Source organism: Myxine glutinosa, chromosome 1 (assembly GCF_964187855.1).
Source record: "Myxine glutinosa chromosome 1, kmMyxGlut1.1, whole genome shotgun sequence".
Lineage (NCBI taxonomy): Eukaryota > Metazoa > Chordata > Myxini > Myxiniformes > Myxinidae > Myxine > Myxine glutinosa.
The window spans coordinates 46,208,373-46,232,732 of record NC_136261.1 but is presented as its reverse complement, the minus strand read 5'-3'; the positions used below and the strand labels follow the sequence as shown (position 1 = coordinate 46,232,732).

Genomic DNA, 24,360 nt, shown 5'->3' with positions numbered 1-24,360 from the left:
ATGGAGAACGGACGTTTTTTCGTGACTTCCTTACTCATCCTCAATGTCATCATTTTTTACTTCCATTTGTTCTCTCCTCAACACGTGAGTTTTTGTTTGATTTACTTCCCACTTTATTTTACTTCCAAGATACTTCCAACTGATTTACTTTCAATTCCAACAACATGGAATTGATTGTTTAATAATTACTGTGTCGTCGGAAACTTCGAGTCGGGGAATACGTTTGTAATTTGGACAGGTACCGGCACACAAGGACCTGCCCACTCCGGGTGTTTGAGGAAATGAGAATTCCCGACCTGGTGCTTCCCATGTCGGATCAATCCCGCTCTTGGAAGAGCACGTGTGTAACTTGTTCGTGTTCATCATCCTGTTCTGTATCTTTCGAAAAGGGTTCGTCATTGTGTGCCGGTACCTTGGGTCTGCAATTCGCTCCGTGATTGCAGTGACGTCACTATTTCCATGCTAATACCCTCAGGGCAACTCGGGATATGAAAAGACTGAGACGTTCGAAATGTCCAGAAATGTCTGCGAATCCTCCACTTTGTCTAACACTGTGTATTTACTGTCTTGGTGTCTATCACACAGAAACAAGGATATGCCGATTACTTTTGGGAAAGCGTATTTAACCTCCTCCCAAAGTCCTTTCGTCCTGCTCAGGTATGATGACATTCCCCATCAACGTAGTTGCGATGAATCCGAAGATAAGTCGATTAGTTTTGAAACTGCGTGGCATTGTCTCCATGGAAACGTGGTTACATTTACTTGGCTTGATCCTGTTCTTTGAGTGGATTCCCTAAATCTTAATCAGATATTAAGAAGAACTCACTCAGGTTATTTAAATCGGATTAATTATTTTAAACTCGAACTTGTCGTTAAAACTTCCACCTTCGGATCCATGATTGAAAACTTTCCACCACGTGACGTGTTTTTTTGTGTTTTGTTTCAGGTCCGTCATGGTTACTGGTTCTCCAGCTTCCACGAAGGTAAGTACCTTGTATTGTTCTTGTTCACCTATGTTGTTCAATCTGCATATTATTAGTACTAGTACCAGAGAAATACCCGTGCTCCGCACTGGTGGGAGGCCAGAGGCAAACAGGCAATGCAGATACGGTGAATGCCAAAGCGTGAAACCAATAAATTCCACTTTCCCATAGCATCTTCAGTCGCACGTCAGACATGGACAGCAAGTTCGTGAAGGACTTCCATGAAAAACGTACCTGTTCGCAAACAAACGGGTACGTTCACGTAGAGAAACATCGATCGTGGGTCCGTGGCAGACGCTTGCTAAATAGCTTTGTGTTCTCGTTGTGGATCAGTTGCATTCAAGTGAATAAAAGCTCACAGCTTTGGAGTTCTTGGTGAATTGTTTCGTTTTACCACACATTAACTGAAGCATGAAAGAAAAAAAGCCTTCAATTTCCGATATTTAGCCTTTTCATTTTGGCCTCCCAATTGAAGCCCCGCCCGTAGGGCGGGTACCGTTGCTCGACGTAAGAAGACGTCACAATGAACGTCGTGCGAACGCGAATGTTATGCGGGAGTCCAAACCTGAGAATTCTGGAGACTAAAGCTGAAATTGGGAAAACTAAATAGCCTATTTTACTCCTGGAGATCCCAGGATTACCCACCGAGAATATCTTTGCGATCGGTTCAGCAGTTTTTGCGGGACCTTCGAGGAGGTGTTTGTCATCGGTGTTTGTCATCGGATATGTCCCTGTCATCGGCTCTTCTTGAGGACAACACGAAGTTGAGGATAATCGCCTGGTTGCAATAAGCAACCTTAAGGACAAATTTGAGGGTTTCCTTAACTTTTACCCTGACTTTTCCCTTCAGGAAATCCTTAAGTTGATGGTTGCATACACGAATATCCTTGTGTTTTTCCTTAAAAAAAACACCTCCTCCCCCCCTGTCCCTGTCATTGGCTCTTCTCCACCAATAAGAAGCAAGCTTTCAGAAGTCACCTGGGTATTAAATATTGTAGGAGAGGTCATCATGATCCTTCTTTGGGTTGTCGTTGGTACCATAGAGGTGTCGTGTGTATGGCCCTCCATTGTGAGGTCCTGCTGTGACATTCACCAATCCAACCCCAGGGTACGTGGAGCTCTTTAGCCTTCGTAGGCAGTCCACCTGGGAGGAGGATACTCCCTTAGGTTAAGAAAATGGATCAAGGAAAGATTTACCTCAAGGTTTCCCTTCGCTAAGCATTTCCTGAAGTGCTGTTGCATAAACATCTTTTAGCAAATCCGAAGGTTAAAGAAATCCTTAGGACATGTTGCTCTGCCAGGCAACCAATCAGATTAGAGATAGGACGCTGTCCGGCAGCAAGAACACGTAATTAACATGAGATTTAAAATGACACTTGTTATATGTTGCATGTGAACACGTGATTTTAATGACACTTGTTACATGTTGCAAGTGGAACACGTGATTTTAAATGACACTTTTTATATGTTGCATGTGAACACGTGATTTTAAAGGACACTTGTTATATGTTGCATGTGGAACGAAGATCAGCATAGGCCAAAAGGTCAACATAGGCCATAGGTCAACTACTTTTTTTCAAATGTCTAAAATCCTCAATTTTCATCCGATTGACTTGAAATTTGAATAGGATTTTCATATCAGCGAACTGAATTCAACCACCAACTATTTTTGAGGTCAGCATTGGCCAAATTAGCCAAAATTGCCATAAGGCCGAATTTCTAAAATTGTCAATTTTCATTCAATTAACTTAAACTTTTAAGACGATTTGCATATCAGCGAACTGAATTCAACCACTAATTATTTTTGAGGTCAAAAGGATGCTCTACTGAGTGCCATTCTACTTTGTTCTGTTTTGCCAAGTGTCGCTGTTTGAGTAATTTTTCATCTGTTTGTCTGTCTGTCTGTTTGTTTGTCTGTCTGCTTGTTTGTTTGTCCGCACAAAATAAATATGATTTTCTCAGCAACCATTGGTCCGATTGAAAGCAAATTTTCACCATATGTGCTACTCCACCTGTATATTTTTTTAAAATGATAATTATGACGTTTTAGGTCACGTGATACAGGCGCCATCTTGGAAAAAACGAAAAACTTTGCACCTCTATATTTCCGAAAGCGTTGCATAGAAAAAATTGCGACATGGCTCATTGAAAAGAACTGTCCATGGGGAATAACATATGTTGATGATGATGTCATAGATGCCTCCATTATGACTTCATAATTCGACAGGTACAAAACTTAATCCGATCAAGATTAAATTTATTGAGCATCATCTCGGGATAAATTGGTGTAGAAAAAAGAATGATGACGTTACCGGTCACGTGCTTCAGGCGCCATATTTGTTTTTTTAACACAAAAACCTTAAAAACCACTGAAAACTCGTCCTGGCGAGGGTCTGCAATCTCTGATTTCTCTTTCTAGTTATATGTTGCATGTGGAACACGTGATTTTAAATGACGCTTGCGATTTTGCTGTATGTGGAACACGTGATTTTAAATGACACTTGTTATGTGTTGCATGTGAAACACGAGATTTTGAATGACACTTGGGTTATGTTGCATGAGGATTACGTGCTTTCAAATGAATAGAGCCCAAGCTAGTGATTCTTCCCAGTAAATAGTTTCCTGGGAATTCCGACAAAATTGTGGAATTGTTTCGGGCTTCCTGCATTTTCCCCATTTTTTTCGGCTTTGGGCTCGGAAAATTTACCTTTTTCCATCTCTAGTGGCAAGTGTACTTGTGTTTGCACTTGTGCAAGTGTGCTCTGTGCATCTCCTGTCCCAACACTAAGGGGAATCTCTTCTACTCCTCCTTTATGGCCCTATAAGCCATCCCAATAAGAAATGCGTGCAATGGTAAAAGCTAGGTTCATACAAAGTTACATGATGATTGGATGGAAAATACAACCGTGTTCCAAATTTTCTGTCGACTTGGACTGCAGGGTACTTCACGTATCAGGAATAAAATACCTTATTAATTTATCGGTTATCTTGAACCAACCTTCCGAACACATGTTTATCATCGTCTTTGCCATGTGTGAAACGTGCTGTGATGTTCTGAATAATCTCACCATTGTTTTCATGATACTTGATTCCAAAACAATGCTGTTCGATTGAATAGCAATTTGAAAGTGAAAGTGGCAATTTGAAAGGGAAGAGTTCGGTGAAAGTCCATAAATCTTTGGGGTCCCAAACGAATGGTGGTGGAACCACTGGAGTGACCACCGATGATGTGGAGTTGCACTGGGACGGTGTTTGCTTTTTTGGAACGCGTTCATTTCGATCGGAGGGGACACGTAGTGAACGCAATACTTCCACTCCAGATAGATTTTAACCTTGTGGTCCTCATTTTTACCGCCTTCCAACCGGTGGAGGCCAACTAGTGACGTCTTACTGTCAGTAGGTACTCAGGACGTGTCGGTGTGGGAAGTTTGTACAATGAAACAACTGATTGGAAAGGCAGTACAATGTAATTTTGTTCAGGGTATATTTACACATTGCAGAAGCATTGGGAGGTGTGAATTATTATTATTATTTTTTGTATGCAAGATCGAGGCTCGTGAAAGAGCAAACAGTATTCACACAAAAATACAAAAGGAAACATAAAACATAAAAAAGGGGAGCGGTAGACAAGATGGGGAGAGAGGGGGAAGCACACAAGCACAACATTTGAAAGCAGGGACATCAGGAGATCTGTGGGAGGGAGATGGCTTGGGGGAGGAGGCATGGGAAAGAAGGGGGGGGGGGAGTGGGAGAAGTATAAAACACAAGGACACTGCGAGGACTTCCAGGGAAGAACTCGGTATTTCCAAAAAGTGGATCTGGGGTGAATTAACGGTGGTAGAAAAGATCAAGGTTTTGGATGGGGGAAGATAAGAGATGGTGGTGAACAGCTGTTTTATAGACCTTGAGGGATGAGAGGGATTGAAGAGAGTGAGGGAGTTTGTTCCAGAGGCAGGAGAAAAGAGGAATGAAAGAGTGAAGATGAATAGAGAGTCTTGATTTTGTCTCGTGCAAGAAATCGATGAAATTAAATCAAGGCTAGTGCAAGAGATAAACCTGCACACACCTACACACTTACACACCTTTTGTTCCTTTTTATGATATGCGAGCAATTGAAAACATCATCTCTGGAGTGCTGTACTCACAGGTGAGGGAACAAAGATGAAATAATTATCAATCACAGGTGTTATCTTTCATACATTTCTGGTTTATGTGACGACAGCCAATTGTATCAGATTTTCAGGAAACCTCTTGTAGGAACATTCAGTGTTATCCCAAAAGGTGAAGCAAATCCAAATCCAGGCCTTCACCGTGCTCTGTTCTTTTGTTCACAGCAATAATGAGGCCAATTATCAGCCAAAGTTGCAGCAATGGAAATGTTGTAAATATCAACACCGTCGAGACCTGCATCATCTTCACTGCAGTGTGTGTAATCTGCAGCAACATCACTCAGGTATGGTTTTGATGGTTACCTGCTCAAAAATTCACAATTCAATAGAAATGGTAAATCTACCCAAACTGCCGTTCTGGACTCAGGTAGAGCAATACACGTTATTGTGGAATGTGTCGTGCTACATTGTTCACGACGTATGCGGACTGAGACAAAGTCAAGTGAAAAGAGGCTCACAGTATTGAAGCGTTTTATGGATGTTGTTGTATTTGTGTGCAGATTTTGCATGCCGTACAGAGTTGGCATTACAGACGTGCCATGCAGGACTGCGGTAAGTGAAAACTCTTTTATTACCTTATATTTGGTTCACAAATCTTTCTAGTAATCTATATATATATAACAAAGTTTGTGTGTGTGTGTGTGTGTGTGTGTGTGTGTGTAATGTTACCGATAGTCTCCTAAACGGAGAGGCTCACGTACTTTATATTTGGCACAGACATGGCCATTGAGCCTGGGAAGAACATGGCTGACCAAAAATGTATTTCATAATATTTTTTTTACCATATTTTTACCTCAGCGCATTTCAGCGAGGAATATTATGCACGGAATCTGACCGGTGGCAGAGCAGCACGCTGATTCGCTCAGAGCGATCACGTGATGTTCCTTGCCGCCATTAACTCAGTTACGCGTTCACACGTATTTCAGAGGGAAAAGCGATTGTGTTTTTTCACATTTCGGCGAGGAACATTGCCATTCACACCACATAGGTTTTTTTTTCTTTCATCTTTAGATCCATTTTTTTTTTCAGCGAATCTGAGTCAGTGGCAGAGCAGCGCGCTGATTCGCTCATTCACGCTCATTGATGACGATCACGATCACGTGATGACGTGATCACGAATGATGTTTGTGATGCGATCACGTGATGTTCCTTGCCGCCAGCAAGTAGCATAGATTTTATTTTAGCATGATTAGCATTTAGCATGATTTAGCATGATTTAGCAGAGATAGTAGCATGTTTCACATAGATTTTTTTTCAGCGAGGAATATTATACACGGATTCTGACCGGTGGCAGAGCAGCGCGCTGATTCGCTCAGAGCGATCACGTGATGTTCCGAATAAGCACAATCAATTGAGTGTGCCGCATGAGTCTGCGATAAGTGTTTAAAGTAAAGTAAAAAAAAAAAAAAAAAATGTTAACGTGCCGTTGTTAGCCTATTCATGTATAGTTTGTGTTGTATTTAGCTGTGGCTGAGCTAAGATGTAACTGAACTTCAGAGTCGTTGACTCTGGTATCCTTTGACCTCTTAATCACCTTGCTCCATTGGGACAAATCCAAGTAATAAGCGCATCGGCAGGTAAATCCACCGGAGCGAGGTGAAACACCTCTCAGGTTGAAATAATGTGAGTTATTCCATCCCCGCCGCAAGTTGGCTTCACTTTTCACGGAGTATGAGCGTTCTATATATTTTCAATTCAGTGCGCCCGACTCGCTCACGTACTTGATTTGTGGCATAGACATGGCCATTGGGCCTTCACGGTGTAATTTGTGCGAGGCTTTTGTCCGAGTGAGCTTGAGTCGAGAGGGCGAATGTACGGGTTGGGAATGTACGGGTCTCCCTTCCCCCACCCAGCAACGCCAGTACTGGAGGGCGTCACAGGATCGGTGAGTCTCCAAAAGCCGCTTCGTGCTGTTGCGAAGATTCAGGACGATGTCGCGATTGCTGTGCTGCTCTCCGACCATGAGAACTGCAACGTCATTGTTGACTGGCCGTCCCCTTCCCTTCCCCTTCCCCCTCCCCTCCCTTCCCTCTCCACCCTACCCCCTCCCCTTCTCCCCTCCCCCTCCCTTTCCCCCTCCCCCTCCCTTTTCCCCCTCCCCCTCCCTTTTCCCCCCTCCCCCTTCCCCTCCCCTCTACCCCTTCCCTCTACCCCTTCCCCCCTTCCCCTCCCCCCTCCCCCTTCCCCCCTTCCCCTCCCCCCTCCCCCTCCCCTCCCTCCTCCCCCTCCCCCTTCCCCCTCCCACCCCTCTCCTCTCCTCTCCCTTCCCTCCCCCTCCCCCCTCTCCTCCCCTCCTCCCCCTCCCCCTCTTCTCCCCAACGTTTATACACGGAATGCCGGGTACTTGCCCCCCCCCCCTCTTCTCCCCTCCCCCCCTCCTCCCCTCTCCTCCCCTCCCCCCCGTTCCCCTCCCCTCTTCTTCCCCCTCCCCCGCCCGGCAATGCCGGGTACTTCTGCTAGTCTTATATATAATGGAGCAAGTGTTTGTATGTATGTACATATGTATGTAAACTGTACAGTGCATTCAGAAAGTATTCAGACCCCTTCACTTTTTTCACATTTTGTTATGTTGCAGCCTCATGCTGAAATCGTTTAAATTCATTTTTTCCCTCATCAATCTACACTCAACACCCCATAATGACAAAGAGAAAACAGGATTTTAGAAAGTTTTGCAAATTTATCAACAAAAAAACCCAGAAATATCACATTGACATAAGTTTTCATACCCTTTGCTATGACACTTGAAATTTAGCTCAGTTGCCTCCCATTTCTCTTGATCATCTTTGAGATGTTTCTCCACCTTGATTGGAGTCCACCTGTGGTAAATTCAATTGATTGGACATGATTTGGAAAGGCACACACCTGTCTATATAAGGTCTCACAGCTGACAATGCATATCAGAGCAAAAACCAAGCCATGAGGTCGAAGGAACTGCCTGCAGAGCTCAGAGACAGGAATGTGTCGAGGGACAGATCTGGGGAAGCCGACGAAAAAAATCTCTGCTGCATTGAAGGTTCCCAAGAGCACAGTGGCCTCCATAATTCTTAAATGGAAGAAGTTTGGAACAACCAGGACTCTTCCGAGAGCTGGCCGCCCGGCCAAACTGAGCAATCTGGGGAGAAGGGCCTTGGTAAGAGAGGTGACCAAGAACCCAATGGTCACTCTGGCTGAGCTCCAGAGATCCTGTGTGGAGATGGGAGAAACTTCCAGAAGGACAACCATCGCTGCAACACTCCAGCGATGTGGGCTTCATGGCAGAGTGGCCAGATGGAAGCCAAACAGTTCAATCTTGGTTTCATCAGACCATAGAATCGTGTTTCTCGCAGTCTGAGAGTCCTTTAGGTGCTTTTTTGCAAACTCCAACCAGGCTTTCATGTGTCTTTCACTGAGGAGAGGCTTCCGTCTGGCCACTCTGGCATAAAGCCCAGATCGGTGGAGTGTTGCAGTGATGGTTGTCATTCTGGAAGTTTCTCCCATCTCCACACAGGATCTCTGGAGCTCAGCCAGAGTGACCATCGGGTTCTTGGTCACCTCTCTTCCCAAGGCCCTTCTCCCCCGATTGCTCAGTTTGGCCGGGCAGCCAGCTCTAGGAAGAGTCCTGGTTGTTCCAAACTTCTTCCATTTTCTTCTTTTTTTTTGTATACAAGATCGAGGCTCGTGAAAGAGCTAACATTAATCACACAAAAAGACAAACCGACACACAAAACACAAAAAACAAGGGGAGCGGCAGACAAGATGGGGAGAGAGGGGGAAGGACACAAACACAACAGTTGAGAGCAGGGACATCGGGAGGACTTGGGGGGAGGTGGGAGAGGAATAAAACATATGAACACTGCAAGGACTCTGGGGTGAATTACCGAGGGTAGAAAAGATAAAGGTTTTCGATGGGGGAAGATAAGAGATGGTGGTGGACAGCTGTTTTAAAGACCTGGAGGGAGCGGTGGGATTGAAGGGAGTGGGGGAGTTTGTTCCAGAGGTGGGAGAAAAGGGGAATGAAAGAGTGAAGGTGAGCAGAGAGCCTAGACTTTGGCAGTTTAACCATAAGAGGGTTGCAGGCAGATCTTGTGCGACCTGAAGGAATATTGGGGGGACAGAGCACAGAGAGAGCTGGGGGAGCAAGGCCAGAGAGGAGTCGGTAGAAGACAGAAAGACCACCAACCTGCCTGCGGTGAGTGAGTGAAAGGCCCTCGGAGTTGACTACATCGCAGGAGATTCCAATGATTCTGAAAGCTTTGGCCTCAACAGCGTGAAGCCGAGCAAGGTGTGAGGCAGGAGCACCAGCCCAGAGGGGGGGACAGTATTCCATTGAGCTGTGGATGAAAGCCTTGTATGTGGTGAGGAGCTCAGGTGTGCCAAGGAAGGACTTCGCACGACGGAGGATGCCCAGTCGGCGACTGGCTTTGGAGGCCAGCTTGGAAATGTGGTTTTCCCAAGAAAGATCATGGCAGATAGTGAGACCCAAAAGCTTGAGCGACAGAACTTCTTGGAGAGGATTGTTGAGAAAGTAGATGGGAGGGTTGTCCAGGCGGTCCTTTCGGAGAGACATTGTAAGAGTGTGAGATTTGTCAGGATTGAAAGACATGTTCCACTTGTTTGACCAGTCTGTGATTTTGTCCAGGTCTGCAGAGAGTGAGGAGGCTGCAGACTGCCGATCTGAGGGATGAGGAATGGAGCGGCAGATAGTGGAGTCATCAGCAAAGAGATAGAGAGGATTTTCCAGAGAGTCGGAGAGGTCATTGATGAAGACCAGAAATAGCACAGGGCCCAGAACACTACCTTGGGGAACTCCAGCCAGAACAGGAGGGGAAGATGAGAGAAATCCATTCAGGGCCACACGTTGCCTACGACCAGAGAGGAAATCTGCAAGCCATGAGTGGAGATTTCCCTGAATACCATAGGAGGTGAGTTTGGTGAGCAGAGCTGGGTGCCAGACCGTATCGAAGGCACGTGATATGTCAAAAGTGAGACAGCTCTGATTTCTTGTTTGGCATTGAGGACCTCCATCCATTGTTGAGACAGCAGAAGCAACATGTCCAGAGTAGAATGACCTGGTCTGAATCCAAATTGATGATCAGAGATCAAGCCATTGGAGAAGAGGAAGGATTTGATATCTGAAGCAATGATGGATTCCGTGACTTTGCTGATAATTGGGAGCAGGCTGATTGGTCTGTAGTTGCAAGGATCTGTTTTTGCACCTTTTTGTGTAAAGCGGTAATGTTTGCTGATTTCCAAGATGCTGGCAGATGACCTTGAGCAAAAGAGAGGGTGAAAAGAACAGAGAGAGGGTGAAATAGAGCGGCAGAGCAGGATTTTAGGACCCGAGGGCTGATGCCATCTGGTCCAGTTGCAGAATCAGAGTCGAGGTTTGATAAAAACTTCTCCACCTTGTCAGGAGAGAAGGACACAGAGTCCAGGAGCAGTTGGGTTCGACTGGGAAAGGTGGGAACAGAGAGAGATGGGTTTGGGACACAAGATTTTGAGGCAAACACAGAGTTGAGGCATTCGGCTTTGTCACGTGCGGTGTCAACTGTGTAGCCATTTGAGGTAAGGGAGGGGATGGAGGGGGAACAAACACCAGAAACGGATTTGACCAGACGCCACCAGGATTTGGAGGAAGGAGACAGGTTTGAGAGTTCATTCTTGAGTGTGGAGAGATAGTGCTTCCTGGTACTCCTGAGGGTAGAAACACACTTGTTTCGAGCTTGGTGGAAGGAACTGAGATTGCCTTCAGTTGGAATAGCCTTCCAAGAGGCAAAGGCAAGTTGTTTCAGGGCAACTGCCTCACCACAAGATTCAGTCTACCATGGACGGGAGGAAGGGTAAGACAACTGAAGACGAGATGGGATAAATCTGTGAATGAGAGAGAGCAGTTTGCTTTGGAAGAATTCCCAGGAAGAATTGATGTCAGAGGCATTAGAGATGGGAGACCAGTCCAGTTGATTGATGGCTGCTTGCAGACCGTGCCAGTCGGCCTGAGTGAAATGCCAGACTCGTCGGCGCTGAGGAGGCTCTCTGAGAATGGCCAGTGAGATGTCCACTTTAACAAGCACATGATCAGAAGAACCGATTGGAGCAGAAGAAGAGCAGCAGACATTTGCAGGGAAGTTAGTCATAATCAAGTCCAGAAGAGAAGATACTCCATTGACTGAGATCCGGGTCGGGAAATTGACAGATTTTGTCAGTCCCAATGAGTCGCAGAAGTCCTTTGCTGAGGTGCCATGGCTGGTGAGAGATGAACCCACACCCAGCCAGCTGGCATGATGACAGTTGAAGTCGCCACATATGAGGAAGAGAGAGTTTGGATGAGTTGATAGAAGTTGGTCCATGTTGTCCGACAGAGAAATGTAAATGGAGTCATCACTGTTTGGAGGACGGTACAGAACACAAATGAACAAAAGGTGGGAGCGGAGAGGAAGCCGTAGCCAGAGGTACTCCTGTGGGTGGGGTGGAGAGAGGGCAGTGCAGGGAGAGTGAGGAAGAGAGTTTTTGATAAAGATAGCCACCCCACCACCAGGACGAGGATCAGGTCTATCGTACCGGAGGAGGGAGTAACCAGGAAGAGATATTAAGGAATCAGAGACATCTTGAAGGAGGAAAGTTTCTGTTAAGCAGATCAAGTCTGGATTTTCAGAAGCAACCTGAATGGAGAGATCAATCAGGTTGCAGCGAAGGCCCCGGATGTTTGAGGTCCATACCCTTAGTGAGGAGAGAGGGGGAGCATCGGGTGCAGGACAGGGGAGGGGAGGGGTAGGGTCAGATGAAGGGTGAGAGGGGATGTAGGAAGAGCAGTTGATAGTGTGTCAGAGATTACAGAAGAGTTATAAGAAAGGGAAGGATGAGGAGGACGAAAGGTTTGATGGTGATGGAATGAGGCACAGTGAGAGTTTGTTTGAGGGGGGGCAGAGGAAAGTAGAAGGTTGGGGGAGGTGGAGGAATGACATAGGAGGGAGAGGAAGTGGGGAGGAGGCAGCTTTGAGAAGGAGGTGGGAGGAGGGAGAATTTGGGAGGGATGGTTGGGGGGGAGACTTGAAGGGGAGGGGCAAGGGGGGAGTTTAGAAAGTGGATGATAAATGAAAGATGAACATATATAACAAATTGGGTTTGTTGTGATTTTCAAGTTAGCGATTCGTTTAAGAACGATGGAGGAGGGATGGAATGAAGATTGTTGAGCACAGTTGAGCACATTTAAGAATTATGGAGGCCACTGTGCTCTTGGGAACCTTCAATGCAGCAAAGATTTTTTTGTAGGCTTCCCCAGATCTGTGCCTCGACACAATCCTTCCTCTGAGCTCTGCAGGCAGTTCCTTCGACCTCACGGCTTGGTTTTTGCTCTGATATGCATTGTCAGCTGTGAGACCTTATATAGACAGGTGTGTGCCTTTTCAAATCAAGTCCAATCAATTGAATTTACCACAGGTGGACTCCAATCAAGGTGTGGAAACATCTCAAAGATGATCAAGAGAAATGGGAGGCACCTGAGCTAAATTTCAAGTGTCATAGCAAAGGGTATGAAAACTTATGTCAATGTGATATTTTTGGGTTTTTTTGTTGATAAATTTGCAAAACTTTCTAAAATCCTGTTTTCTCTTTGTAATTATGGGGTATTGAGTGTAGATTGATGAGGGGAAAAAAATGAATTTAAACGATTTCAGCATAAGGCTGCAACATAACAAAATGTGAATAAACCTATGTCACCCACAGGGTGAACCGTATCTTGCCAAAATGTGAACATGAGTGACTTGCTTCAGGTCACACTGAGGTGAACAGAACTGCTATCCACTAGAAGCGACTCTTTGAGGAATGTCTGCCCACGAGATATTGAAAGATTTTGATGAGAACTGAGGAAATAATTTTTTAATGAAAATTCCGTTTTTTCGTCATGACGTCATCAAATGACGTCATAGCGTCAAACTGTTTACAGATCTGGGAAGCACTCATCAAGGGCATTCATATGAGGTATTACTCGATATGGTACCTACGATTTCAAAATTTGACCTTGGGGTCAATAATTTTCGACCTCCAGCGCTAACCATGAAGGTCAAGGCCGATCGCCACCAAAAACTAATCAGCTGAGCGCCGGACCATATACTAGATTCCCATGAAGTTTGGAGACGATCCGATCAAAGTTACTCAAAAAATAACGATTTCAACATTTGACCTTGGGGTCAATAATTTTCGACCTCCAGCGCTAACCATGAAGGTCAAGGCCGATCGCCACCAAAAACTAATCAGCTGAGCGCCGGACCATATACTAGATTCCCATGAAGTTTGGAGACGATCCGATCAAAGTTACTCAAAAAATAAGGGTTTCGTCGACCTCCATGATTGACCACAAAGTGACCTTGACCTTTGACCTTGACCTTCAAAATTTTGTGTGCTGAAGGGTATCTCTATAGGACTCTGATATGCGAAGTTACAGGAGTTTCCAATAATAACTGTGGTCTACAGAGTGATCTGAAGGTCAAGGTCAAAGGTCAAGGTCGACCTCCAGCGCTAACCATGAAGGTCAAGGCTGATCGCCACAAAAAACTAATCAGCTGAGCGCCGGACCATATACTAGATTCCCATGAAGTTTGGAGACGATCCGATCAAAGTTACTCAAAAAATAACGATTTCAACATTTGACCTTGGGGTCAATAATTTTCGACCTCCAGCGCTAACCATGAAGGTCAAGGCCGATCGCCACCAAAAACTAATCAGCTGAGCGCCGGACCATATACTAGATTCCCATGAAGTTTGGAGACGATCCGATCAAAGTTACTCAAAAAATAAGGGTTTCGTCGACCTCCATGATTGACCACAAAGTGACCTTGACCTTTGACCTTGACCTTCAAAATTTTGGGAGCTGAAGGGTATCTCTATAGGACTCTGATATGCGAAGTTACAGGAGTTTCCAATAATAACTGTGGTCTACAGAGTGATCTAAACGTGGAAAAAAAATGATTAACCACAAACAAAAAAACAAAAAAAAAAACAAACAAAAAAACAAACATACAAGCTGACTAATACATCTTGCAAAAACTTCGTTTTGGCAAGATAAAAATGTGAAGGGGTCTGAATACTTTCTGAATGCACTGTATGTATGTCTGCTCTTTACCCATTGGTTGGACAAATTGCCATATTCCACCCATAATTTTAATTTGGAAAAAAAAATCATATGCCGCCATTTTGGTTTGCCTTAGACTTTTTCGGAAGTACCATGCCATACCTATATGTAATTTTTTTGTATGCATCATCGAGGCTCGTGCAAGAGCTAACATTGATCACAAAAAGACAAACTGACACATAAAACATAAAACATGTGATAAAGGGAGCGGGAGACAAGATGGAGAACATGGACATCGGGAGATCTGTTGGAGGGAGAGGGCTTGGGGGCAGGAGGCATGGGAAGGGAGGATGGTGGGAGAGATAAAAAAAAAAAACACATGGACACCGCCAGGACTTCCAGGAAAGAAGTCGGCATTTCAAAAAAGTGAATCGGGTGAATTACCGGGGATAGAAAAGATCAAGGTTTTGGATGGTTGAAATGACAAACAGTGTAAAACAATCAAAGCGACTGTTAAAAGGATCATCAAATATCCAAAGCTTGGAGCTGAGAAACGTCATAGGCCTTGTGAAGGTGACAGTGCATATACGCCTTAGGTTTTAGGCCTCTGGTGAAAACCTATTGTCCATTGCAATTGTAATTATTTGAGCTACATAACCACGATATACAGTATTATTTATGCACATAAGCAGTAGGCATGTTTTTAATTCATGCACATAACCAGGATTATAATTATTATTTTCGGAAGTCATCGAGGCAGCAGTCTGTTGCACCACCCAAAATTTTGGGTCTTCAGGGTATTTGTGGTCTTTTAGGTCTTTAAGGGTCTTGGGGTTTTTTGGGTGTTCGAGGTCTTTATGGGTCTTTGGGGAATTTTTGGTCTTTTGGATCTTTAAGGGTCTTGGTGTCTTGGCGGTATTTTGGGTTTTCAGGGACTTGTCGGTCTTTTAAGTCCTCTCGGTCATTTTGGGTCCTTGGGGTCGTCAGGGTTTTTAAGGGTCTTTGGGATATTTTGGGTCTTCAGGGTATTTAAGCGTATTTGGGGTATTTTGGGTCTTTGGGGTATTTTGGGTCTTTGGGGTATTTTGGGTGTTTAACAGTGTTCAGGGTTTTTTTGCATCTTCGGGGTATTTAAGGGTCTTTGGGGCATTTTGGGCCTTTGGGGTGTTTATGGGTTTTGAGGGTCTTTAGTGTCTTCGTGGTCTTTTGGATCTTTAAGGATCTTGCGGCCTTTTGGGGTATTTTGGTCCTTTGGAGTATTTTGGGTATTTAACAGTCTTCAGTGTCTTCGGGCTCTTCAGGGTATTTTGGGTGTTTGGGGCCCATTGGGTCTTCAGAGTCTTTTGTGTCTTTTTTTTTCTTTTTCTTTTTTATTATTATTTTTTTATACAAGATCGAGGCTCGTGAAAGAGCTAACATTAATAACACAGAAAGTCAAATCGACACATAAAACATATAATAAAGGGAGCGGTAGACAAGATGGGGAGAGAAGGGGAAGGACACAAACACAACATTTGAGAGCAGGGACATCGAGAGATTTGTGGGAGGGAGAGGGCTTGGGGGGAGTTTGGAGAGGTATAAAACATATGGACACTGCAAGGACTTCCAGGAAAGAAATTGGAATTTCAAAAAAAGTGAATCTGGGGTGAATTAGCGGGGGCAGAAAAGATCAAGGTTTTGGATGGGGGAAGATAAGAGATGATGGTGAACAGCTGTTTTAAAGCCCTGGAGGGAGCGGTGGGATTGAAGGGAGTGGGGGAGTTTGTTCCAGAGGCGGAAGAAAAGAGGCATGAAAGAGCGAAGGTGAGCAGAGAGCCTAGATTTTGGCAGTTTAACCATAAGAGGTTTGCTGGCAGATCTTGTGCGACCTGTCGAAATATTTGGGGGACAGAGCACAGACAGAGCTGGGGGAGCAAGGCCGGAAAGGAGTCGGTAGAAGACAGAAAGACCACCAACCGGCCTGCGGTGAGTGAGTGAAAGGCCCTCAGAGTTAGCTTCATCGCGGGAGATTCCAATAATTCTGAAAGCTTTGGTTTCAACAGCGTGAAGACGAGCTCGGTGAGAGGCAGGAGCACCAGCCCAGAGGGGAGAATAGTATTCCATTGAGCTGCGGATGAAAGCCTTGCATGTGGTGAGGAGCTCAGGTGTGCCAAGGAAGGACTTCGCACGACGCAGCATGCCCAGTCGGCGTCTGGCTTTGGAGGCCAGCTTGAAAATGTGGTTTTCCCAGGAAAGATCATAGCAGATAGTGAGATCCAAATCCTTGAGCGACAGAACTTCTTGGAGAGGATTGTTGAGAAAGTGGATGGGAGGGTTGTCCAGTCGGTCTTTTCGGAGAGACATAGTAAGAGTGTGAGATTCGTCAGGATTGAAAGACATGTTCTACTTGTTTGACCAGTCTGCAATTTTGTCCAGGTCTGCAGAGAGTGAGGTGGCTGCAGACTGCCGATCTGAGGGATGAGGAATGGAGCGGCAGAGGGTGGTGTCATCAGCAAAGAGATAGAGAGGATTTTCCAGAGAGTCAGAGAGATCATTGATGAAGACCAGAAAAAGCACAGAGCCCAGAACACTGCCTTGGGGAACTCCAGCCTGAACAGGAAGGGGAGATGAGAGAAATCCATTCAGGGCCACACGTTGACTATGACCAGAGAGGAAGTCCGCAAGTCATGCGTGGAGATTTCCATGAATACCATAGGAGGAGAGTTTGGTGAGCAGAGCTGGGTGCCAGACCATTTCGAAGGCACGTTATATGTCAAGGGAGACAGCTCTGATTTCCTGTTTGGCATTGAGGACCTCCATCCATTGTTGAGAAAGTAGAAGCAGCATGTCCAGAGTGGAATGACCTGGTCTGAATCCAAATTGATGATCGGAGATGAAGCCATTGGAGAAGAGGAAGGATTTGATATCCGAAGCAATGATGGATTCCATAACTTTGCTGATAATTGGGAGCAGGCTTATTGGTCTGGAGTTGCAAGGATCTGTTTTTGCACCTTTTATGTGTAAAGCCGTAATGTTTTCTGATTTCCAAGTTGCGGGCAGATGACCTTGAGCAAAACAGAGTGTGAAAAGAACAGAGAGAGGGTGAGGTAGAGTGGAAGAGCAGGATTTAAGGACCCATGGGCTGATGCGGTCTGGTCCAGTTGCAGAATCATAGTCGAGGTTTGACAAAAACTTCTCCACCTTGTCAGGAGAGAAGGACACAGAGTCCAGGAGCAGTTGGGTTCGACTGGGTAAGGTGGGAACAGAGAGAGATGGGTTTGGGCCACAAGAATTTGAGGCAAACACACAGGTATTTTGGGTCTTTGGGGTATTTTGGGTGTTCGGAGTCCTTGGGGTCTTCTGGGTCCTTGGGGATATTTTGGGTCTTTTGGATGCTTGGAGTCTTTTGGGACTTCAGGGTCTTTGGGGTCTTCCAGGTATTTGTGTATTTTTATCCCTGGTGTTGGCTTAGCGGTTAGGGTGCCGGCTTGGGATCTTAGGATCCTGGGTTCGAATCCCGGTCCATCGCTGAATTAACACCAGGGGGGGTTGACTCAGCCTGTCATCCTTCCGAGGTCGGCAAATTGAGTACCAGCTTGCTGGGATGAATGATCCCGGTGTGTACCCTGGTTTAGAATAGGTGCACCGTATCCCTGCGCATCGTAAGAGCGTGACCAAGGGTTGGCGTCAGGAAGGGCATCCGGCCATAAAAACATTGCCTCAAACAGGGAACCATGATTGTCATGGGGCCCGCAAGGCTAACCCCCACTCTAGCGGGGAAAATGGCCTTAAAACGATCATTAACTCATTCATTCAGGTATTTTGTGTGTTTGGGGTTGATTGGGTCTTTTGGGTCTTTGGGATATTTGAGGTCTTTGGGGGTCCTCATGGTATTTTGGGTCTTCATTGTCTTTTGGGTCTTTGGTTGTTTGGGGTCCATTGGGTCTTCTGGGTCTTTTAGGTCTTCGTGGTATTTTGGATCTTCAGAGCCCTTGGGGGTCTTCTGAGTCCTTGGGGTCTTTCGGGTCCTCTGTCATTTGGGTCCTTGCGGATGTTTGGATCTTTTGGATCCTCGGGGTCTTTGGGGTCCATCGGGTCTTTTCAGTTTTTTGGGGGTATTTGGGGTATTTTGGGTCTTCAGAGTCCTTGGGGTCTTCTGGGTCCTTGGGGTCTTCTGGGTGTTGATGGTCTTTTGTGTATTTAACAGTCTACACTCGACAGGGTAGTTTGGGTGTTTGGGATCCATTGGGTCTTTGGGATCTTCTGGGTCCTTGGGGTTTTTTGGCTCCTCAGAGTCTTCAACTCTTTTAACCGGTTGTCGCACAGTTTGTGTTCAAGATTGCCCCAGAAACCCTCGCACTCAAATCCCTCCTAAAGCACCACTGAAAGCCTTTAAACCCTAGCCTTATGTTGGGACACGGACAGACGGGGAGATACGGACAGACGGGGAGACACGGACAGACGGGGAGACACGGACAGACGGGGAGACACGGACAGACTGGGAGACACGGACAGACGGGGAGACACGGACAGACGGGGAGACAGACACACACACACACACACACACACACACACACACACACACACACACACACACACACACACACACACACACACACACACACACACACACACACACACTGTGTTTTATATGGTAGATTACCATCACATTGCTTGTTCTCACGTTGTTTTTATCATTCAGACTGCTGTGACTTCGTGCGGGAATTGCAAAACATCAGTGAATATCACATCAAAGAGCCAAGAGTGAAGCCAACCTCTAATGATGGCGGCATTGTGTCGGGAACAAATCCATCACACTTTGGCCTGGTGAGAACGACATCCCATTTGAACTATCGTCGATCTATGGATAGAGATGTGGGTGTTTACAAGAACGAATATGGAGCGACGGGAGAAAAGAAGGTTGATCCAGATATCGATCTGCATCACCTGGGACAGCATTGCAGCGCAAACATGTTTTGTTTTGTTTTTGTTTTTTGTTTTTGTATACAGAGTCGAGGCTCGTGAAAGAGCTAACATTTATCAAAAAAAGAAATCAAACAAACAAGCAAACAAAGTATATAAAAAGGGAGCGGTCGACAAGATAGGGAGAGAAGGGGAGGAAGCACACAAACACAACATTTGAGAGCAGGGACATCGGGAGATGTGTGGGAGGGAGAGGGCCTGGGGGGAGGCAGGATAGGTATAAAACGCAAGGACACCAAGGACTTCCAGGAAAGAAGACAAAAGTCACCTCAAAAAAGTGGATTTGGGGTGATATTAGCGGGGGTAGAAAAGATCAAGGTTTTGGATTGGGGAAGATAAGAGATGGTGGTGAACAGCCGTTTTAAAGACCTGGAGGGAGGAGTGGGATTGAAGAGAGTGAGGGAGTTTGTTCCAGAGGCGGGAGAAAAGAGGAATGAAGGAGTGAAGGTGAGCAGAGAGTCTTGATTTTGGCAGTTTAACCATAAGAGGGTTGCAGGCAGATCTTGTGTGACCTGTAGGAATATTTGGGGGACAGAGCCCAGAGAGAGCTGGGGGAGCAAGGCCGGAGAGGAGTCGGTAGAAGACGGAAAGACCACCAACCTGCCTGCGGTGAGTAAGTGAAAGGCCCTCGGAGATAGCGTCATCGCGGGAGATTCCAATGATTCTGAACGCTTTGGTTTCAACAGCGTGAAGACGAGCTAGGTGTGAGGCATGAGCACCAGCCCAGAGGGGAGAGCAGTATTCCATTGAGCTGTGGATGAAAGCCTTGTATGTGGTGAGGAGCTCAGGTGTGCCAAGGAAGGACTTCGCACGACGGAGGATGCCCAGTCGGCGATTGGCTTTGGAGGCCAGCTTGGAAATGTGGTTTTCCCAGGAAAGATCATGGCAGATAGTGAGACCCAAAAGCTTGAGTGACAGAACTTCTTGGACAGGATTATTCAAAAAGTAGATGGGAGGGTTGTCCAGTCGGTCTTTTCGGAGAGACATCGTAAGAGTGTGAGATTTGTCAGGATTGAAAGACATGTTCCACTTGTTTGCCCAGTCTGTGATTTTGTCCAGGTCTGCAGAGAGTGAGGAGGCTGCAGACTGCCAATCTGAGGGATGAGGAATAGAGCGGCAGAGAGTGGAGTCATCAGCAAAGAGATAGAGAGGATTTTCCAGAGAGTCAGAGAGATCATTGATGAAGACCATAAAAAGCACAGGTCCCAGTACACTGCCTTGGGGAACTCCATCCTGAACAGGAAGAGGAGATGAGAGAAACCCATTCAGGGCCACACGTTGACTACGACGAGAGAGGAAGTCCGCCAGCCATGCATGGAGATTTCCATGGATACCAAAGGAGGAGAGTTTGGTGAGCAGAGCGGGGTGCCAGACCGTATCGAAGGCACGTGATATGTCGAGGGAGACAGCTCTAATTTCCTGTTTGGTATTGAGGACCTCCATCCATTGTTGAGACAGCAGAAGCAGCATGTCCGGAGTAGAGTGACCTGGCCTGAAGCCAAATTGATGATCAGAGATCAAGCCATTGGAGAAGAGGAAAGATTTGATATCTGAAGCAATGATGGATTCCATGACTTTGCTGATAATTGGGAGAAGGCTGATTGGTCTGTAGTTGCAAGGATCTGTTTTTGCACCTTTTTTGTGCAAAGCGGTGATGTTGGCTGATTTCCAAGCAGATGGCAGTTGACCTTGAGCAAAAGAAAGGGTGAAGAGAACAGAGAGAGGGAGTGAAAGAGCGGAAGAACAGGATTTTAGAACCTGTGGGCTGATGCCGTCAGGTCCAGTTGCAGAATCAGAGTCGAGGGTTGACAGAAACATTTCCACCTTGTCAGGAGGAAAGGACATGGAGTCCAGGAGCAGCTGGGTACGAATGGGTACGGTGGGTACAGAGAGGGATGGGTTTGGGACACAGGATTTGGAGGCAAACACAGAGTTGACGCATTCAGCTTTTTCACGTGCGGTGTCAGCTGTGTAGCCGTTTGAGGTAAGGGAGGGGATGGAGGGGGAACAAACACCAGAAACAGATTTGACCAGACGCCACCAGGATTTGGAAGAGGGAGACAGATAAGAATTCGGTGTTGAGAACGGAGAGATATTGTTTCCTGGCTCTCCTGAGGGTGGACCAGGTAATGACATCAAGCTGAGAATGAAGAAGGAAATTATCGTACTTTTTCTCTTAACAATGTTTACTTTTAATTATTTTATTTTAATGTCTAAAGATCATTCAAAATTCCATCCTCACAACGCTTTCCAGGATATTGAATACCACTTCGTGTGAAAGATTGAAAAATGTGTAAATTTAATTTCCCAATGAATAATTCATGAAAATTTGTTATTTTATTATTTGATGCAAATTTGATCAGCTCAATATTGTTCTTTTATTCTCAAATCCTCATTCATTGTGCAAGTTTTCCAGAGGCTTGTGCCATCAAATTAATTCCTTTCTTTTCTCTACAGGCAAACTTCCCTGACTACCGGACTATGAAACACGATGCACACCCCCTGGTCCATTGGGGCAACCAAACAAAACCAACATCTGAGTTCCAACCACGATCACCTCAAGGACCAGCAACACAATCTCAGAAAGATCAACCTTATGGGTCTGGTCAGTCACAGGGAACAGTGGCATTCATCAAAATGATCATCCAGAAGACCCTCAGACTTGTATTTGGCTTACTGTCGCTAGTACATGAGTCGTACAATAGAATCTGTGCAAAACGGGAGAAATCTTCACTCGAGCTGATCCCACCAGGACAAGGGTTCCTCAAACATTGCCCATCCTCCATCCCTTTTGTGGATGGAAAGATTGTGCAGGTGCTGGAGAATAATGTTCAAGAGAATATAATTGAACATCAGGGGGGTCTCCCAGGTCTCGTCCAAAGTCCTCTCAATGATATGCAGCTTCCTGCACAAACACTTGTCCAGAATTGTTCCCAAACGAAACCTACAAGAAATGTGATCGCCAAGACCAGTCCACTTCTTTTCATTAGTGGCGAAACCAGGGAATTTTTGGAGTGGCACATCGATGATAAATTTGACAAACAATTGGTTTGAATGTTTCGGGCTCGGGTTGGGTGGGGTTTTAATTTGAGGGTTAGGATGGAGATATGGATTTGGTTTGAATGTGATTATTTGGCTTTGGTTTGAATGTGAGGTTCAGGGATGTGGTTATAATTTCCAAAACCTCAACAGATGCCTCCTATTATATTACTAGTGGGGTCACCCGGGGAATCCCACGGGCAAGGACGTGTGTGACATTTCGACATATTGAGTTAGATGCTGCACCTGCACATTCAGTTTCACAAAATGGTTACTGCCAATTTATAAGCTGCACAAATGATGTCATCGACACAATGTATTTACTTCTGATAACATGTGAATGCATGTGCGTGCACACCCACACACACATATACACATACACACACATGTACACACACACATGCATGTACACATGTACACCCACACTCATATACACATATACACACACACATGCACACCCACACACATATACACACAAACACATCCCGTTTTTTCATTTCTGTTCCTCACAATTCTGTCTCTCTCTTCTTCACACACACACACACACACACACACACACACACACACACACACACACACACACACACACACACACGTTAAAGTGTCCGTGCCCTTCCCCCCCTAACCTCCTCCCTCCCCCCTCCCTGCAACGCTGGGTACTTCTCCCGGTATCTAATAAAATATAAACGAAGAAATATCTCTTGGTAATTTCCTGAAACTCGGTGAAATTCGATGACATTCACTCGATGAATTCATTCGTTTTCTTGGCGAAAATTTTCCTTTGGGCGGTGTATAATCGCTCCAATCGAAATATCTCTCAGCAATTTCACGTCTGTTAATTTATTTATTTTTCATATTTGAATTACACGTCCATGCACACATGAAATGGAGTTTGTTTTCTTGCACACGTGAACCTTTACTTCCGGATAATAATGTTGAATGAAACTAGAACGAAGAAATATATGTCGGGAGTTCACTGGTCAAATATTCCCAAATACCTTCAAGACACGTGACCGGAGAAACCGGGGATCGAACCCTCGCTTTCACACACCTTATTCAATTGCATGCCGAGCGGATTTGCACGGTGTGGAAAGCAGCGTTACCTTACGTCATTAATGGACCTGAATCAAGCCAATTTCGGTCTCGGATGATGCCAGGCCAATGGAGGAAAGACGTATCCAAACAGGTTGGAAAGTTTCCAAATGTAAAGCCTTTTATTTTGAAGGCACAGAGAAACAGACAAAGATGCAGCTTCTCAACTCTTACCTAATAATAAACCCCACTGGCGCCTTCACACTCTGACACACACAGGGACACACGGGTTATTCTCGTACCGATGTACGTGCTGGGATTGCCTCTGAAGGTGCCCACGTGTTTGGTATGCGCAGCTCGGTCCTCGATGTGAAGCCTGGATAAGGTAATGTCCGACGAACTTCAACGCAGGCAGACGAGCTTCGGCTCAGGTGATTTGTGGAAGAAGCCAATGCTTACAGGTCAGGCGGATGGTGCAAGAGATCGGCGAAGCACAAAGCAAGAGAGGAGTGTTGGCGAAGGACAAGGGCACAAGAATCTTGTCGGCGAGGTGAAAGGCAAGTCAGGTCGTCGACGAAGTGAAAATCAAGCGGGGTGTCGTCCACGAGGCAAAATCCAAGAGAGGTCGTGTCATGGGCGCAGCCAAAAAGCAAGAAGTGTCGTCCACGAGGCAAAATCCAAGAGGCCCTCGTGGTCGATGGGCGGGGGTATTTACCTGACCCCAAAAACTCCCCGAATGTTCCACAGCCTTCCATTCGCTGAGGTTGGTCATGTGCTGGCCTTCAATCCTTCTTCCTCCTTGGAAGGTTTTAGTCCTTCCCTCTTTCATTCAGGCCTCCGTCGTTGGCCACGCCTTCCTGCACATCTAAATGGCTTCCTTTAACATCACAAAGGTTTGACATCCTGACTACTCAACGCATATTTGGTCTTTATTACTACACAATGGGAAAGGGCTCATCTTTACGTTCAATAAGAAATAACTAACTACTACAGGCCACATGTTGTTGTGCAATTAACTATAGGGGGTTTTCCTTTGTGGTAAAACCGCAACACGACCCCCTCCTCTCACCGAGGCTCGACCCGAGTCCACATGGAGCGGCTGTGGTGAGCTGGCATTCATTTAAACATC

General features: G+C 45.7%; 1 protein-coding gene across 1 annotated transcript; it reads left to right on the top strand.

The window, feature by feature from the left end:
- Positions 1–22,793, top strand: LOC137415179 (uncharacterized). The gene is made up of 7 exons (XM_078770494.1): positions 1–84; positions 586–657; positions 947–983; positions 5,318–5,436; positions 5,653–5,704; positions 18,880–19,004; positions 21,618–22,793. Exons 1-7 carry the CDS (start codon positions 1–3, stop codon positions 22,212–22,214), a joined length of 1,086 nt encoding a protein of 361 aa, XP_078626620.1. The 3' UTR covers positions 22,215–22,793.
- The last annotated feature ends 1,567 nt before the right edge of the window (positions 22,794–24,360 follow it).